Source organism: Panthera pardus, unplaced genomic scaffold, assembly GCF_024362965.1.
Source record: "Panthera pardus isolate Hobbes unplaced genomic scaffold, ASM2436296v1 HiC_scaffold_13, whole genome shotgun sequence".
NCBI lineage: Eukaryota > Metazoa > Chordata > Mammalia > Carnivora > Felidae > Panthera > Panthera pardus.
In genome coordinates, this window is record NW_026526688.1 from 40669204 (window position 1) to 40689752 (window position 20549).

At 36.0% G+C, this 20549-nt stretch overlaps 1 protein-coding gene across 2 annotated transcripts in view; it reads right to left on the reverse strand.

Annotated features, from left to right (window-relative positions):
* Positions 1-1666: 1666 nt before the first annotated feature.
* POLB (DNA polymerase beta) overlaps positions 1667-20549 on the reverse strand; it is a 29826-nt gene continuing 10943 nt past the window's right edge. For both annotated transcript variants that reach the window (XM_019440678.2, XM_019440677.2), the window contains 8 exons: positions 18783-18834; positions 17115-17169; positions 16945-17017; positions 11732-11802; positions 10528-10614; positions 3821-3885; positions 3174-3313; positions 1667-1913 (listed from right to left, as the gene is read on the reverse strand). In XM_019440678.2, coding sequence (XP_019296223.1) covers positions 1819-1913; positions 3174-3313; positions 3821-3885; positions 10528-10614; positions 11732-11802; positions 16945-17017; positions 17115-17169; positions 18783-18834 — 638 coding nt within the window. In that variant the 3' untranslated portion in view covers positions 1667-1818. The remainder of the gene's footprint in view (positions 1914-3173; positions 3314-3820; positions 3886-10527; positions 10615-11731; positions 11803-16944; positions 17018-17114; positions 17170-18782; positions 18835-20549) is intronic.

Here is a 20549-nt window from a genome sequence, read left to right on the forward strand (position 1 = left end):
ATACTTCAAAATAAAGACAACTCCTTATTGTATTCAAACAGAAATCTCAGACATTACTTTAAAAAATCTTTCCCATACAAGGGTGCCTGGGTGGCTCATTTGGTTAAGTCTCTGACTCTTGGTTTCGGCTCAGGTTGTGATCTTGCAATTAGCTGGATTGAGTCCCGCCTTGGGCTCTGTGCTGACGCTGCGGAGCTTGCCTGGGATTCTCTCTGCCCCTCCCCATTTCATGCTCTCTCAAAAGAAATAAACTTAAAATAAAAAACTTTCCATACATATATCCCTGAAAATCAAATCTTGTAGTAACTGAGATAGACTGAGTCAGAGCACTGCGATGTGCTGCCTTGTGATGAATGAAAACCAGCTTTGGCTTTTTGTCTATTTCTGCAGGAAAGAAATGTGATTCCACAACAGAAAAGTTTAATTTGATCTAGTGACTCAATTAGTTCAAATAAATCTTTATTTCATTTCCAGTGAAATTCTGGTACCTGACAGTAGCTTGGGGGACAAAAGTGAAGGTTTCTGCAGTTAATTCTTGTATCTTACTGGCAAAAAACTATCACAGTAAATTAAGGAAAAAAATTATATTAAAATCCCTCATTTATTTTCTTTCATTTCTTGTCAGGGAAATATCATTTCACTACAAAATAATTTGGTTAATAAATAAATAAGATTCGGGCGCCTGGGTGGATCAGTCAGTTAAGCGTCAGACTTTGGCTCAGGTAATGATCTCGCAGTTCGTGATTCTGAGCCCTATATCGGGCTCTGTGCTGACAGCTCAGAGCCTGGAACCTGCTTCAAAAGTCTGTGTCTCCCTTTCTTTCTCCCCCTCTCCCATTGATGCTCTGTCTTTCTCTCTATCAAAAATAAACATTAAAAAAAAACAGAAATAAGATTCAAAAGGTAATATTTTATGTGAATATAGTCCTTTGCAAGTTACAAAGCATTTGCATGCATTGTTTTCAATAGCTTTACTTAACCACTTGATAACTTTTTACATTTTATATTTATATAACTTTAATTATATAAATTAATCTAATTTATATTACATTAACTTATTAAATTATATTAATTTACTATATAGATTATATAATTTCAAAGCTAAGGTCTTCAAGGAGTGTTTTTACTTATATGTTTGACCATTTGAATTTAAAAAGTTACCTTGGAGGAAAACTAGAGCAAATAAGTGAAATTTTTGTTTGTTTGAAGTTGAAGAGGCCATATTTTGTACATACAGGTGCATATTGTAAGTGGTTTTGCTTAGGTAAGTTCTTTCTGATGAATTACAACCAATTTCAGATTTAAGAGATAAACCTATACTTAGGTCTTAAGTATATATGACAAAATTGAATGTGGGGGCCAAGCCAACCAAAGAAAATAATTACATTTATGAAGGTCCCTAATTTCTAAAAAACACTGAACCATCTTCCAGTGACCAGTCTCTGGTGTATCCTGACTAATTGTAATTAGTAAATAGGAGGGAAAGGTGGTAGGGTAATGTGGCTTATATAGCATAAGGGCAAAAAAAATGGGAAAATAAAAATTCCCATTGAACACTGCTAACATCTCATCTCTTCATTCTTTCCACTAAATCCTTAGTAAAGTGTGATCGCACATGTTAACATGATATGCTATTTCCTAATAAAATCAGAATAAGATTCTCTGATAATAGTAAGAGAGGCTTTATTGACTACAGTGCAAGCTAAAGCATGAAGAAGAAATAATCACTTAAAAAACACCAAAGACCCTTACATAGCAAAGGTTAAGAAATAAATTAAGACTCCTGTTGAGTTGAGCTGTGTCTGGGAAGAACAGGCCTCATTCACTTCGATCCTTGGGTTCTCGGTATTTCCACTGGATGTAGTCAAAGATGTCTTTCTCACTATCCACTGGCAGGGGCTCTCCAGCAACTCCTAAAAGTACAGAGAGAAAAGAAACTTACCTACAAGCCAGTTTTGGAATTTGATTATGAGGGTGCAAGGAAGACAGCTGTATGGGGCTCACTTTCAGAAGAAAAAGAAAATGGTAACCAAGTCACCAAAAAATGATATTGACTGCCCCACCCCCATCCTCCCACATGGCTTGTGTTTGAGCTTTGTCACATATACTAATCATCCTACAAAAGTAACCTGAGCATCCCAACTGGAGCCACTGCAATGATCCTAATTCATGATTTCCTCCTCTGCTGGATCTCCACTAGAGCTACCATGTATCATATGAAATACTCTCTAGTTTCCTTTGCAGCTCAAAATGTGGTCTCTGGACTAGCAGTACGGGAATCACCTGGAAGCTTACTAGAAATGCAGAATCTTGGGCCCCCCTATTAGAGTCTTCATTTAATGAGGTCCCAATGTGGCTCATACATGTTTACACACGAGAAGCACTGCCCTTGTCTACCAGGGAAGAAAGTTCTATTTTATACTTTGAGGACAAAATGACAAAATCTTCATTTTCCTAGTAGAGAATAGTAAACCACACAGTGGTGAGATATCAACAAGTACAGATTAAGCAATTCTTACTCTTTAAACTTTTCATTTATTAATTTTGTTTTTGATTACTCTCTATATCCAACATGAAGCTCGAACACACAACTCTGAGTAAGAACTGCACACTCCACTGACTGGGCCAGCCAGGTGCCCCTAAACTTCTTTTGTTATTTAAAAATCTTTTTTAAAGTAAGCTCTACACCCAATGTGGGGTATGAACTCACGACCCTGACATCAAGAGTTGCATGCTCTACCGACTGAGCCAGCCAGGTGCCCCAACTCTTTAAACTTTAAAAGGCAAGTGGCCAAAGCTACCAAGCTTGGCCTGATACTAAAAGCAATGATACCTGGGTACTGCAGAAGTCTCGGAGATACATTAAAAACAAACAAACCCACTTTAAACCAGTAAGGTTTTTTTTTTTTTTGCTGACCATCACATTAATACATTCTAATAGAGCTAGAAATAACTTTTGCCATCATGGGCTTCAAATGAGGGCTTGATAGCACATATGGATTAAAGACCCTTTTGTTGCCTGAGGGACTCATAATACAAAGAAACTACAATTAACTGGCATAATTACTTAAAGGCTTTTTTGAGGAACCAAAGTTGCTAAATCAAAATATATCTGAAAATAACTTTCTCTCCAGATGACTGGGATTATCTCTAATGCACACACAAATACTCACCAGTGACTCCCAAGGGACGGATTGTGTATTCATTGATTGTGAAGCCCTTTTCTAGGGCATGAGCTCTCATATTCTTATTGAAAATATCACTCCCAGTGAAATACAGAACACCACAGTAATACTGATCCTTGGGTATCAACCTAAAATAAATAAATAAACAAATCTTTCACCACACATTTCAAATCTAGCAAAAATAGGACTCTTATAATCAATAAGGCACAAAACACCTAAAATAAGTCTATGTGGTTTAATAACCTAAGGAGGAGACTATCATTAGGTAGACTGCTCAAATTCTTCTGACGTTGCAGTTAGTCTAGGTTTCAGTAAACTATGCTCTGGCAAGCGGTGTGGAGAAACGAAAAGCAGTATCACTTATTACAACCAACGTTCCTCCGGCAGGAAACTACTTTTGAGTTGTGGAAGGCATCATGGTGAGATGCAAATCTAGAGAAAATAGATTAGATTCTGTAGACAGTCGTTATTCTTTACATATTTTCAGGCTGCACACTGTCTATAGCAGGAACATACAGCCCTTCAGAATGAAAAGGGGTTCTAGACATTTATATGAATTCCAAGATATACAGAAGACAAAGGAAAGAGAAAAGAAGGGAAAATTTAATAGGTCAGCAACAAATTTTGAGTAATACCTTATATCAATTCTCCTGTGTGGATACTCCTTTTCATCATTTTTACTGGGAAGCTGGCAAACACCCTAAAATGGATATTTCAAAGAATGCTTAAAGACGTTTTCAAACTTCAGGCTTAATTTCAGTATTATGATGTTAAATGTGAGGTTTCTGCTTTAAGTGCAAGCAGTTTTAGAATTCTGAGCACTTTTAGGGATGCCTGGATGGCTCAGTCAGTTAAGCTACCGACTTCGGCTCAGGTCATGATCTTGTGGTCCCTGGGTTCGAGCCTCACGTCGGGCTCTGTGTTGACAGCTCAGAGCCTGGAGCCTGCTTCGGATTCTGTCTCTCTCTCTCTTTCTCTCTCTGCCCCTCCCCCACTCGCACTCTGTCTCTCTCTCTCAAAAATAAATAAACCTTAAAAAAAGAAAGAATTTTAAGCACTTTTAGTTGGATTTTCTATGTGCTGTCTATGGCTACCCTCCTATTATACTTTGTGGCAAATAAAGAAGTACATGGAACAGCAGGCAAGGATTCTAGGTATGAGGATTTGGCCTTTATAGGATTCTAAACGAGAAGCTAACCAGGGAAAGCATCAAACATGAAAGACACAGACCAAAACAGATAAAAGCAATTTGGAAGAAACAATCACTATTCGGGAAGAACACAAAGAGCTATGAGTAGTATTTTCAGATTACAGAAAATATTCCATCCATGAAGTAGCGGCAGAATACCATAGAAAACAGAACACTTAAGGAAAAGGTTTCAACAAAATTTAAAATAGGATAGCAGAAGTAGAATTTAAAATTGAGGAAACCTCCCAGAAATTAGAAAAGACAGAGAGATGAAAAATAAGAAAAATTTAAAAGAAAATTAGAGGATCATTTTCCTCCTCTACAGGTGAGTTTTCATTATACCTCTACAGTTTTTAAACAAACGTTATCAAAGTCTATTTAGTAATCTTCTCCTTTTCTAGAAAAATGGACCAAAATTCTGGACTGGGGAACAACCCATAAATATGTAAAAAGAGCTACAAACATCAGAAATTTCAAATTAAATGTTTCAAATGTCACATTCTAAGAAAAGTACACATGTGGCAGGCTTCTGGTCCTAAAGAACAGTTGACTAAGTATACATGTCACTAAAAGCTATATACTTTTTCACTCAGTAACACGGACAAATTACAATCTAGAATCTAAAATGGGTATTTTCTTTCGCTGTTCCTATGGCTGAAAGATTAAATGAAACCTGTTTATCTTCAAAATATGAAAGCTACCTTCTTAGACATTAACAAGTTCTAACTGAACCTTCAAATGGATCAGCAATGCTTTCCATCTGGAATTACCATGAGGTATTACCTTGCGGATATGGATGTTTGGGTGCCACAGGCAATGATCTTGCGGTTTGTCACATCAGTAATAGGATTTCATCTAATGGCTTTGTTCTTTTCCTCAAAGGCTCATTTTATTTCCTGCACTTTTTCTGAACTGCTAATGTTAAAGAATTTCTCTGTATTACTGTAAATTCTTTATTAGATTGAGTGGATTAGTTTTGTTTGGCATTTCAGTTGGGTAGCTTCATGCCTAGTCCTCTGAAATAAAGCCTCTTTCATTTCCCCAGGGGACTCAAGGGATCTTCTATTGTCCCTTGAATCCTTATAGTAGATATTTCACAGGAAATCATCCCAGGCCAAACTTGCACAAAATGCTAAAATCTGAATGGTAGTCATTATATAAAGCAAACAGGCATCTAAATGCAGGAGAAATTGTTTTGTTTTTTTTTTTTTCTTCCAAATGTCATTTTATTCACAGGAAGAATAACTCAATTATCTAAAGATCATGGCTTTACAAGAAGATCTGGAATATTAACCCTGGCTTTCCTGAGGCTTGGTGACTATTAGTTTATAAAGGAATTCATGCTTTGAAGAGAACTTGAAAAAGACATGAATGGTCATATCTTTAAAATTATTTAGTCAGTTGTTACAGAAATAAGAGATTTTGAAATCAACTGTATATGGAATGAGAATAGTTTATTTCACTTTGCTGTTGTTTTTATTTGTTTTGTTTTTTGGTTGTTTATTTATTTTTAATTTAAATTTTTTAAATTTACATCCAAATTAGTTAGCATATAGTACAACAATGATTTTAGGAGTAGATTCCTTAATGCTCCTTACCCATTCAGCCCATCCCCCCTCCCACAACCCCTCCAACAACCCTCAGTTTGTTCTCCATATTTATGAGTCTCTTCTGTTTTGTCCCCCTCCCTGTTTTTATATTATTTTTGTTTCCCTTATGTTCATCTGTTTTGTCTCTTAAAGTCCTCATGTAAGTGAAGTCATATAATATTTGTCTTTCTCTAATTTCACTTAGTATAATACCCTCTAGTTCCATCCATGTAGTTGTAAATGGCAAGATTTCATTCTTTTTGATTGCCAAATAATACTTCATTGTATATATATATATACATGTATATATTCAATATATATTCATATATTATTGAATATATTATTCACATATTTATATTCATATATTATATGAATATATGAATGTATACTCATATATTGAATACATTCATATATTATATACAATATATTATTCAATATATATTCTATATATATATACACACACATATATGTGTGTGTGTATATATATATATATACATCTTCTTTATCCATTCATCCATCGATTGACATTAACTTTGGCTATTGTTGATAGTGCTGGTATAAACGTTCGACAACAGCACACCTGTATCCCTTGGATAAACACCTAGTAGTGCAATTGCTGGGTCGTAGGGCAGTTCTATTTTTAGTTTTTTTGAGGAACCTCCATACTGTTTTCCAGAGTGGCTGCACCAGCTTGCATTCCCATGTTGTTGTTGTTTTTTTAAAGTAAGCTCTACGCCCAACATAGGGCTTGAACTCATGACCCTGAGATCAAGAGTCACATGCTGTAAAGACTGTGCCAGCCAGGCACCCAGGTTTATGCCATTTTCTAAGGTGACTTTGTTTTTCAGCCAATTTCCTTTCAGAAACTTAAAAGATCTCGGGGCGCCTGGGTGGCGCAGTCGGTTAAGCATCCGACTTCAGCCAGGTCACGATCTCGCGGTCCGTGAGTTCGAGCCCCGCGTCAGGCTCTGGGCTGATGGCTCGGAGCCTGGAGCCTGTTTCCGATTCTGTGTCTCCCTCTCTCTCTGCCCCTCCCCCGTTCATGCTCTGTCTCTCTCTCTCTGTCCCAAAAATAAATAAAAAAAAAATTAAAAAAAAAAAAAAAAAAAAAAAAGAAACTTAAAAGATCTCAGCTTCTTTGACTATCTTTGCTGACGCTCATGCACTCAGGGTAACTGCTCTGACTCCTGCTGAGCTCTCTGCTTGGCTGACTCCCTTACCTCAAGTCCTCTTTCAAGTCTCCTCTTCTCAAAGGGGCTGCTTCTGACCATCCTATTCAATGCTGTTTCCTACATGCCCATCTCCCCATACCCTCCTTTTCTTTTTTTAAAAATAGTACTTATTATCTTAACCTAACATGTGATTTACCTATTTATTATGGTCATTGTGTTTTTTTTTTATTTTTTTAATGTTTATTTAGTTTTGAGAGAGAAAGAGACAGAGTGTGAGTGGTGGCGGGCAGACAGACAGGGAGACCAGAATCTGAAGCAGGCTCCAGCCTCTGAGTTGTCAGTACAGAGCCCGACATGGGGCTTGAATCCATGAACTGTGAGATCATGACCTGATGCTTAACCGAGACACCCAGGTGCCCCTATTATGGTCATGTAAACCATCACTCCCTTCCCACACCGTCCCAACTATAAATTCTCCTGAAATTCAGATACATCCCAGGAGATGTACTGAAAAGTGGTAGATGCTTAATGTATATTTGTTGAACTGACTGAACACACCTTTCTCATCCTATTGGCACTCATTCTCCCTGTTTTGTTCTCTCATATCACCATCCTCTCTCACTTTCTGTCCCTCTTTTTGTTTCCCAATTTAATCCCTACCAGGTGCTCTCCTCTACTGATCTGTTTCCAAACAGAAATACTGTATCTATATTATATCACATCATACTATATTAGTGTAACACTTTGTACTACTCTTTTGAAGATTCACTCTATGAAGATAGTTGTACAAACCCTTCAGTGTCCATGTATGTTACTTAATTTGATCTGTATAACTGTCATTTGACACAGCACAAGTGTATCATTTTATAGGTAAAAATATTAAGGCCTTACAGAGGTAAAGCAACTTGCCTAATGTCACACGATCCATTAGTCATGGAGCCAGAATAAGATTTTAGAGCTTCTGTATATTCCTCCACAATGCAACATACCAACACACACTCTTTTCTTTGCAATAAGGTACTAATTACCCCTTATTGCCTCCACAATAAATTGACTTGAAAGCTAACCTGGATTGCTCCTTATCCTACCACATACCAATTATAAATGTCAAACAGCAGGCTCACACATGGCATTTTTTTTAAGCTTCAGAGAATATATGAGCCACATGTACAGTATCCAAACTTTATACACAAACCATCCACTAAGATGGATTCCTATGTCACACACAAAGACCTCAGTTTCTTGCTCAAAGTATAAAAACAAACAAAAAACCCACTTTATTATTATGTTCACCTGTTTTCTTTTGGAAAATAGATTTGGGGAATTCTCTTTTTGGCAATAACTATATACATGCTGTTAGGACTATGACTGAGAGAATGGGAAGGCAAGATAGAGTGAAGGTTTCCAGCCTTGTCCTAGGATTGGTGAGTGGCCCTAGTCTTTCAAGCATCACATGTGCAATAAGGTCTGAACCAGCCTGGTTTGTAGCAGTCACTGGAATTTGGCTGACAGACAAAGGTCTTCTCTTCTATGACTGAGCACTTACTGGGGTAACCCAATTCCACTACTGCCAGCAACGCTTTATGTTTACATACACGTGGCTACCCACCTTTCCTTTTTAGGTTATACCCAGCCCACCAGTTTGTAATTTTTCTTTGTATTCTTGCTAGCTGGATTACTAGCCTCTGTTGGTGTTGCCTCTGGATCTCTGTTTGAGCACAGCAGAATACTGTTCAGACTGCAAAAAAAATGTTCCTGCTATTGCATTGCATAAACACCTTCCTGGTCGCTAACTCTGAAAAGAGCAGGTGCGCTTCCCCAGTAGAAGTCCTAGGGCCTTTCACAGAGATGACTAGAGGAGGTAGAGAGTTAGGCCAGAAGGGGTCCCCAGAATATCCCCAGGTATACCAGGACACTTTCCTACAATGAAAAAAAAAAATTCAACTTGTCTACCACATGTTATTTTTAGGATTTTATCTGATTGAATGCTCTTTAAATGTAAGATTATTTTACACAGATTTATTTTTTATGCAGATTCATTTTGGTGAATATAATCAATTTCAATTTAAAAGGGATGTTCCTAGAGCATATATAAACCCTATTTTTAATAACATCTCACATGTCTATATTTCTGGGCATAGAGTAAAAGCTCCAAATCAGACAGATTTGGGAGAACAGCTCATAGATTTAATTCCTAAAGACTTGACTAGAATTTTATTTTTACCTTTCCCAAAGTTCTTTTGAAACATTATAAAATGTGACCAACTTTGGCAATAGTTTCATAGCCCAATAAAATCATCCTGTTGAATTTAATGACATGATTTTCTGTGTGTCTGATTAAATATACACAACATAAAGTTTACCATTTTAGCCATTTTTAAGTTTGAAGTTCTATAGCATTAAGTATATTCACACTGTTGTATAACTATCACCACCATCTGCCTCCAGAACTTCTTCACGTTCCCCAACTGAAACTCTGGGTCTGTTAAATACTAACTCCATATTCCCCTTCCCCACAGGTCCCTGGCGAGCACTGTTCTACTTTTTGAAGGACACGATGTTTCAACGATCTATCTCAACCATCTTATCCTACTTTTGGCTAAAACCACTGTCAAATTATGCAATGAGACTCTTTCTAGTATTAGCATTTCCGCTCCCCAAAAGCACAATCTCTTTCCATTTCAGGCATATGACTTGGGAAAAGGGGACACGGAAAAAAGGAGTTTCAAGGTATGTATTTAAGTGAGCAGCACAACAAAGGTAACCCTTTATTACCTTAGTCCTAGATTTCTACTTGCCTTCCTGTCGGTTTTTTACACAGAGATATTTATTAACCTCTTCTTAATTCATTTGCCATTTGTCTTGAATCTTCAAAGTTTAATTGCCTGGAACTCTACAGGATTTTCACAATTCATCATGATGGGTTTCACCGTGAAAATCTCTATTAACTCCTCTGCTTATCATGCTGCATAACATGTTTGTATCACATGCCCTAATTTCTTCTCTTTCTTTGGTGTTGTAATAGATTAATATTCTTCAGACAATTCTAATCTCACTTACTGAAGAATTCCAAGTCTGAGAATATGAGAACATTTGCTATTTTAGAGAAAAACTTATGATGCATTGAAGTCATTATAGAAATTTTAATAAAAGCAGATTATGCCTAATTATGTATTCCAGTAGCTCAGATTAGTTACAAGTGGAGAATTTAAAACAAAAGTCTTTACTAAAATATTCTGAGATTAGCATCTTATTAATTCTTCTCTAAACTCTCATGGATATCCTATTTATTGACTCTAATACTAACAATACTGAGAGTCATACACTCAGAATGGTTACTGAACAGTTTCCAAGATTTTTGTTCAGAAGTGTTAACTCAAACAAGTACTTACCATGAACTTGGTTTCACCTTTTGACAGAGTATCTGTAATAAAATGGACCTTCTGTAACTGCTCCACAACACGATGTAACAGCTTTGGCTATAGAAACATAAATAGGAAAAAAGAAAAATAATTACTCTTTTATAGCCAGAAAACATTTTTTAAGATGAGTTTTCTAATTATCTATGGAGAAATGCCTAGCTTTCCTCTAAGTACTTTCTTCTTCTAACACAAAACTCATTTATCAAATGAAACATATTTTTAGAAACCATCATTTTTCACCAATATCATTGATACTCCCAAACATCATTTGGGTTCGTCTGTTTCATTAAATCAAAAAGTTAGCTGCTTCATCTTTAAAAGGTATATATTCCAAGGGTGCCTGGGTGGCTCAGTCAGTTAAGCGTCTGACTTCAACTCAGGTCATGATCTCACACTCCGTGAGTTCAAGCCCTGTGCTGACAGCTCGGAGCCTGGAGCCTGCTTTGGATTCTGTGTCTCCTTCTCTCTCTGCCCCTCTGCCTCTCATGCTCTGTCTTTCTCTCTCAAAAATAAACAAAGATTAAATAATTTTTTTTAAAAAAAGTATATATTCCAAAATCAAAAATGTTTTGCCTTCATGGGTTTTTCTAACAGGGATAAAGTTTCTTAATATAACATTTTTTAGTAGAAAAATATTCTCTTAATGAAAACCTGAATATTATAGTGGATATTTCTAAAATATCCATGATAGGCAATAAATAATTCTGGAAATGTTGTACTAAGTTTCTTTTTTGAAAATTAGACTGTCCCCCCCCACCCCCAGTTCCTTGCAGAAAAACACTATTGTGTATCCCTTTCAACCACTTACTTTGCCTTTCACAGATGTCAATCAGTACAGAGCACTTCAACTGACTTTTCAAAAAGAGTAAAGCAAAAATTCATTCTGAAATATCCAACTATCATTTAGAAAATGATTATTTAGGAGTGCCTGTGGGGCTCAGTCGGTTAAGTGTCTGACTCTTCATTTCAGTTCAGGTCATGATCTCATAGGTGTGAGATCGACGCCCATGCTGGGCTCTGCATGGGTGTGGAGCCTGCTTGAGATTCTCTCTCTCCTCCCTCTGCCCCTCCCCTGCTTGCACACACACACATGCTCTGTCAAAAAAAAAAAAAAAAAGAAAATGATATTTACTATTGTGTAAGACAGCATATTTGACTATAAATTCTGCAGTACCTGTTTAGTTGACTCAGAGGTAAAGCTTGGATGGGTGAGAAGGACATCCATGTCACCACTGGACTCTGCACCTACAATAACAAAAAATATGTATGGAATTCCCTATGTGACTTTATAAATTAGCAGGCAAATACAACACCAAAGTGATGTCACACTGAGGAGGTTTACTTCTTGTAGACTAACTATATTTCACTGCACTTCATATTCAGAATTAGTTAAAAGATTTCAATTTTCTGTCCAACTGTTCAGGTATACTAATATAAACTGCAGAATCTGGGATAACAACAGTGATTGGCATTAAATGTGCATTACATACAGTTGGTGAGTTTAATGTACTAAAAATGCACCTAGGGGCACCTGGGTAGCTCAGTCGGTTAAGCGTCTGACTTCAGCTCAGATCATTATCTCACAGTTCATGAGTTCAAGCCCTGCGTCAGGCTCTGTGCTGACAGCTGGGAGCCTGAAGCCTGCTTCGGATTCTGTGTCTCCCTCCATCTCTGCCTCTCCCCCACCTGTGCTCTCTCTCTCAAAAATAAATCAATGTTAAAAACAAAAAATTAAAACAAAATGCACCTAAGTACTCAATAATGAATAAAAACAATATTGAAAGACTTTTTTCCAAAAAAGATATACAGATGGCCCACAGACACATGAAAAGATGTTCATCATCACTCATCATCAGGGAAACGAAAATCAAAAGAACAATGAGATTATCACCTCACACCTGTCAGAATGGCTAAAACCAAAAACACAAAAAACAGTGTTGGCGAGGATGTGGAGAAAAAGGAACCCTCATGTACTGTTCGTAGGAATGTAAACTGGTGTAGCCACTGTGGAAGACAGTATAGATGTTTCTCAAAAAATTAAAAATCAAATTACCATATGGTCCAGTAATTCCACTAATAGGTATTTACCCAAAGAAAATAAAGACACTACTTCAAAAACATACATGCACCCCTATGTTTACTGCAACATTATTTACAATAGCTAAGACATGGAAGCAATGAAGTGTCCAGCAATAGATGACCCAAGTGTTCACTGACAGATGAATAGATAAAGAAGACGTGGTCTAGGGGCGCCCGGGTGGCTCAGTTGGTTAAGCGTCCGACTTCGGCTCAGGTCATGATCTCGCGGTTTGTGGGTTCGAGCCCCATATCAGGCTCTGTACTGACAGCTTAGAGCCTGGAACCTGCTTCAGATTCTGTGTCTTCCTCTCTCTCTGCCCCTCCTCCACTTGTGATCTGTCTCTCTCTGTCTCTCAAAAATGAATAAATGTAAAAAAAAAAAAACAATTTAAATTTCTGGGGCTCCTGGGTGGCTTAGTTGGTTAGGCGACTGACTTTTGACTCAGGTCATGATCTCACAGTTCGTGAGTTCGAGCCCTGCGTCAGGCTCTGTGCTGACAGCTCAGAGGCTGGAGCCTACTTCAGATTCTGTGCCTCCCCCTCTCTCTACCCTTCCCCTGCTCACGCTCTGTGTCTCTCTGTCTCTCAATAATAAGTGTTAAAAAAATTTTTTTAAAAAGAAGATGTGGTCGGGGTGCTTGGGTGGCTAAGTTGGTTAAGCATCCAACTTTGGCTCAGGTCATGATCTCGCGGTTTGTGGGTTCGAGCCCCGCATCGGCTCTGTGCTGACAGCTCAGAGCCTGGAGCCTGTTTCGGATTCTGTGTCTCCTCCTCTCTCTCTGCCACCCCCTCCCCCATGCTCATGCTCTGTCTCTGTCTCTCAATAATAAATAAATGTTAAAAAAAAAATTTTATAAAGAAATAAAATAAAATAAAAATAAAAAGAAGATGTGGTCTATATATACAATGGAATATTACGCAGCATAAAAAAAAAGAATGAATCTTGCCATTTGCGACAATATGGATGGATGTAGAGTGTATTATGCTAAGTGAAATAAGTCAGTCAGAGAAAGACAAATACCATACAATTTCACTCATGTGTGGAATTTAAGAAGCCAAACACATGAACAAAGAAAAAAATGAGACAAACCTAAAAACAGACTCTTAAATATAGAGAACAAACTGGTGGTTCCCAGAGGTGAGGTGAGGTAGGTGAGGGGATGGGAGAAATAGGTGAAGGGGATTAAGAGTACTTATCATGATGAGCACTGAGTAATGCACAGAATAGTTGAACCATTATATTGTATACCTGAAAACAACTATATGTTAATTAGTAAATCCTCATTATGAAAAAAGCTTTAAAATACAACTATGAATACTATATATCTAAAAACCTCAAATTAAACAATATGTTCTAACTCTGTAAAGGCTAATCAGAAAATCCATTTCAACTCTTACGACTCAATTCATTTAATGAATATTAGTAAAAATTACTATTATGGTATCATGGATAAGAATATAGCACTTTATAATGACTTAGGTTTTTATTTTGACCCCCACTCTACAACCACATAACTTTAGAAAGGTTACATACAGTTATTTATACTTTCTTTTATTATAAAACTATAAAAGTTTGTGTTCATTTCAATGGATTTTCATTTTAAATGTCTTTTGTTTCAATATTACAAGTGTAGACTGTATATTCCTTTGGACCTCAGTTTCTCTGTCTATAAACTACTAAAAACTACTCTATTGGCCATTGTACAACTAAGAATAATATGTAAAAGCATCTAGAATAGTGCCTGCCGCACAGTCGGCATAGAATAATACTGTTTATCGCCTTTCTTTGCATTTTTGTAAGTACAATATATGCAAAACATACTTTTGGTCACTGAAGATATGGCAGTGTCTCTGGACCACCACTTTATGCATCAATAATCTTTAACCAGCTATTTAAACATAAAGAAGACTAGATTCATTGTGTGCTGTTCCCAGGACATTCAAGGAAGCTATTTTAAGAAAGAAAATTTTGTCTTCTTTTCTTCTCATTTCTCTTAAAAGTTGTGTCTTTTACCATCAACCTACTACCCAAAATGTATTACTCTATCCATTTAAAAAACAAAACAATTACTTTAGCATAAAAAGGGAAATAACCCAAGAGTCTATTAACAAAGGACCAAATAAATAAAGTATGAAACACCGACATAACCAAATGTTATGAAGCTATAAAAAAAGAACAGGGGTGCCTGGGTGGCTCAGTCGGTTGGTTAACCGTCCAACTTCGGCTCAGGTCCTGATCTCGTGGGTTGAGTTGGAGCCCCGCATCCGGCTCTCTGGTGATAGCTCAGAGCCTAGAGCCTGCTTTGGATTCTGTGTCTTCCCCTCTCTCTGACCCTCCCCCGCTCACACACTGTGTCTGTCTCTCAATAATAAATAAATAAAAAAGAATAAACATGCTCTCTATATACTGATGTGGAAAAGATCTCCAAGATATGTTTTTATTAAGAAGTAAGGCACATACTGTGTATATACTACGTTACTTTTGTGAAAGAAAGGGGGAGGAGGACAGCAAGAACGTGTATTCATTAGGTAAAGACAATGTGGTATCAGTATACAATGGAATGTTACTCAGTCCTAAAAAAGAATGAGATCTTGTCATTTTTGACAGTATGGATGGACCTAGAGAGTATTATGCTAGGTGAAATAAGTCAGAGAAAGATAAATACCATATGATTCATTTATATGTGGAATCTAAAAAACAAAACAAACTACAAACAAAACAGAAACAGACTTATAAATACAGAGAACTGGTAGCTGCCAGAGGTAGGGCTAAGTGGGGGGATGGATAAAATAGGTGAAAGCGATTAGGAAGTAAAAATTTCCAGTCATAAAAGAAGTGATGGAGATGAAAAGTACAGCATAGTTAACACAGTCAGTATTGTATTAACATTGTATGGTGAGAGATGGTAACTACACTTATTGTGGTGAGCACCGTGTAGTGTACAGAACTGTCACCACTATGTTGTACACCTGAAACTAATATAACAATGTATGTCAACTATACTTCAATAATAAAAAGATTTTAAATAAATAAAAAAAAAAAAACGGGAAAAAAGAATATATATTCACATTCATTATATTTACTTGTAAAACCACTGAAAGAACACACAGGAGAGTGGTCATTAATGGGACAGTGGTGGGAGGGAGTGGAAAGAGTGAACTAGGATAGGGTAGAAGGGAAGCTTCTTAGTGTATACCTTTTTTATATTAAAGCATGCAACCATATGACCTACTCAATAAAAGCAAAACTAAAATAGAAATACTGAAATCCAGAAAGGCTGTCATCTTCAACTGAGCATGCATTTGTCCTGCTGTGTATTCAAGTCTATGTTCTGAAAATACAGATTCTAAGGCCCCACCTAAAAAGATTCTTATTTAGTAGGTTTGTAGCACTGTACAGCAATGTGTACTTCTCTTTTTAAACTTTCTAGGTATTTCTGATGTACAGAAAAACTCAAACAACTGGTTAACTTTAATCCTCTCATTTTGCAAATATGGAAAAGGGGATGTGAAGAGCAGACTGACTTCAATCATGTAGTGACAGTAGATTTGGCCTCAGGGCCCAAGTCTTTTGGTCCCAGTCCCATGTTCTTTCTACTTATCAACAATTATTGATGTGTCACTTTCCTCTCCCAGCTCCAGATTCTTAAAGCAGCTACCCTGAGAATTTGTGGTAGCTCATTACCTACTGCTTAAGCAATACTCCAAAGGTGGCCAGGGATTCAGTCAGATAACTATTCCAAAAGTTTTAAATCAAGTTTTGGTATTACAATTTTTAAAGTTAATATTTTAAAATTTATATTACCCTTCCATATTCTGAGCCAGTAAGAAACCAGGATTCTCTTGGTTCCCACTTTGCTCACATTCACACAGAATGAGATCATCTGAAGGACCTGGTTGTTGTGAGAACTGGTTTGGAACTAGTGCTTCAGAGACAGTATTTTTAGATTCGTTACAGAAAACTTAGAAAATAAAAAAAGTTAAAAAAAAAAACAACACCACCTTCCCACAGCTTTACTAGCATGTAGTCAATTGCTCTTAAGCTCTTAATATATATAAAATTATTTTATAAAATTTGTTAAAGCTAGTCATTAAAATATCATCCTATAATAAAATAAGGATGAATTTTCTCTAATTTTTAATACATATTCCTATCTATAAACAAATAAACTTAGATAATACTCTACTGGATCTTAGTATATCTATAAAGTAACACAAATTACATCTCTTTGTTCCATTTTTTTTTGGTATACATTAGGCAATTATAATATCAAGGCATGAATAACCTAAGATCAGGAAGTATGTTACCTCTTCTGAAACTGCCACAGACTGTAGCAATGTATTCAGAATCCACTTTTTTAACTTCATTTAGTACAATATCCTAATAGAAAAAAAATTAAGTCAGTATTCTAAAAATGGCTTTTCAACAAGTGACATTGTCAATTCTAATCAAAGAATACAATTCAGCACACGCTTACTTGCATTTGTAACATCTCTTCACGAGGAATTCTTTTCTCAAAGTCCTCAAAATATCTATAAAGACAGAATAAGTAGACAAACGATTTTTGTGAAATTTAAATCGTCTTAAAAAATAAACTGCCTACCATATCAAGTGTCCTTATCCCAGTACATCATTCAAAAATCAAGACTAGCACTTAGTAAGAAGATAACAGTAAAAATGGGGGGTAAGGGTAAGTTTGTTTCTTAACTTAGACTAAAATTTTTAAGTGTCATTCTTTATGCTATTCCAGATACTCCATCTAAACTTCTTTTAAATAAACTTCACATTCCTATACCAAGAGTAAGTAAATATATTTAAATAAACTTCACACTTCCTATACCAAGAGTAAGTTAGTATATTTCCAAAGTGGACTGCTCCCTCCACTTTGTGTGTAAGTCACGGGGTTACAGTTTATTGCTCTTAAATCCTGCAAAATTATCATATTTTAAAACATTATCCTATGAATCCAGATAACATTATGCTATGTGAAAGAAGGCATTCACAAAAGATCACATACTGTATGATTTCATTTATATGAAACGACCAGAAAAGGCAAATCTATATTGACAGAAAGTATATTAATGATTGTCAGAGAGGGGGTGGGGGTGGAGGGGGGGGGTGGGTGGAGACAGAGGGCAGGTAGAGAGAAATGGGGAGTAAATGCCAATAGGTATGGGTTCTTTTTGGGATATAACAAAGATGTTCTAAAATCAACTGTCGTTATGGTTGCACAATTCCATGGATATACTAAAAACCACTGAACTGTATACTTTATAAAAGGATGAATTGTATGGTATCTGAATTATATTTCAATAAAGCTGTTACAAAAATATCTCAGTATGAAATAACATCTAAAACTGATAAAGCACCTGCTCAAAACCACCTCTCACAACAACCAAGTTCTTCAGAAGATCTCTGTTAAGTAAATGCAAGGAAAGGGAGGACTACACCATCCTGGTTTCTGACCAGCTCAGAGTCTTAGAAGAGCAGTGTGAGTTTAGAGGATTATGGTGAGGCATCAACAGGGCTAACCTGCCAACAAGACTATGTAAGACAGGAAGTGAGACCTGCTTATGTACTATGCATTACAAAAGGGATTCCAGATTGTATCCAGCACACAAAATAATTACTGATGCTGATATACAACATTCCTACTAGTTATTCCTACACCATTATTTAGGTCTTTGGGTTTTTATCTTTTTCTTTTTTTAATTTAGCATTCCATACTCACGTCCTAGCTTCTTGGGCAGACTCTAAACTTCTTAAGAGCTACACTGATCCTATTTATATCCTTACCCCAGACCTGACACAATGCTTTCTACAATAGTTAAGCACAAAATAAACACCTGCTAACTGACTGATGCACTCAGTCCTATGTATTTTAAGAGGAAGTTCCTCCCTGAAGTCAAGAGCATGGGGGAAACACTCAACACAAGAAAGCAAACTAGAAGGCAATAACAAGATGTGTGAAAACAGGCATATTCTCTACAAAAGCTGCAACAAATCTTAGTATTCCTGAAATAGAAAAATGATTGTGTTTAGCTAAGTTTGAAGAATTATTATGGTGTATGGAAGAAGAATGGCTATAAAAAAATTTTACTTTTACATCTTAAGTGTCAAAATAAAAGAAAATTTGCTATCTTACTTCAGCCCAATTCGCTGATGATGGTTCAACTTATCTTCATGTTTCCTGAGATCTGTATAGAAGACATATAAAGTTGAGGTGCTAATTTAAACATTCTTGGGAAGAAAGTCGCTAAATTTAGTGATCCTTTTTACAAAGAACTACCAGGAAAATACACTGAAACGACTCTGAAAAGATAAAAAAATTCTAATATTAAGAACTAGATAAAAGTTTCTTCAAATCAATGTAGTAAAATCTAACAGTTGATTTCATGATTTTTATTTACTGAATCAAAATTTCAATTATAGTTACACAGAATAATAGATTAAACATGCCAGGATCATACCACACTTCACTGACTATAGCAAAAAGCAGCCTTATAAGAACCTATATTGCTTAATTTACGGTTCATAGCAGCAGTAGTAGCCACAACTTCTGAATGTTTTAGGACTACGTTAGTTTATATTGCCCATTTGTTCATTTACTCCTTCATTCAACTAGTATTTATTGAATAGTAACTTGTATAGGCACTGTGGCTGAAATCCTGTTGAAAGGAAAAGTGTTATCTTCATTATTTTGATTAAAAAGCTGTCATATCATATCTGAAATCTAGAAGTGATGTTCCTTTACTGGGCATAAGTACAGGAGTAAGCCTTGTTAAAGAAACAGCAAGATAAGTATGCTTCCAAAGCAATTTCTACAGTCACCCTTATATTCACAATCATAGATTCTCTCTGGAGATACAAAATGGAGAAAAATAAAAATCTTTATAATACATGGAGCACTTAATATTTGTCATAGTTCTGTGTACATAGTAAACACTGAAAATGCAATGGAACTAATGAATTTGTAATATGTAAGGATATAGATGTTGACAGTTATCATAGTACATATCTGTGAATGGTGAAATACTGTAAAAACCATTATAGATGATCTCTGACACTCCCAAGGGATGCAACTTCTGTTTAAAAACAAATTCTTGACCACTTTAACCAATATTTCACTCAGATAAACCAAATATGCCACAGGCAGAAGAGCCCAAACCCTCTCTGAGATGCAGATATAGTAGAGTTCATTCTCTTGCTATGTGACTCACACAAATTCTTAACTTTGCAGTATTACTAATTAATCATGCCTCTTGAGAGTCAGTTACCACTTTTAAGTACTTACTACGTACCAAGAACTGTGCACTAAGTGCTTTTCATACATTACTGCTTTAAATCATATGAGGTAGAAATTATGATAGCATTTTGCAGCTAAGAAACCAAAGCACCATGATCATCCATTCTAATAAAGTGGTGGAGAATGGATTCAAACCCAGGTTCATCTCTAGAACCTGTCCACCTAATCATTTCGGTTGCTTGCAGATAATTGAATCCACAAATATTAAACCCCAAATGCTGTAATAAATCTATCTATACTGTATACTGTACATACATACTATAATAAATATACTGTAATAAATCTATCTATATATAGTATACACCCTTTAAAAAGTATGAAGAAATAAATTATATTCAAAGGATTACTATACTAGGTTTAAGGAATATGTTTATAATTACTTGATTTAGGCTCTATTTTTATCACTTCTTTGAAATCAAAAATTCCTTCAGTAAGTATTGCAAGCCTCTTACAGAATCTTTCTCCATGTATATCACTTTGCTTTTAAGGCTGAATGCGTAGGATTCTGTTGTCTAAAATTTCACTAGAGAAACAAAAGGCAATTTAAATTGTTTCAAAATCTACAAATGAAATCACTGCATTTAAATAAAGAAGCCACTTCCTCTT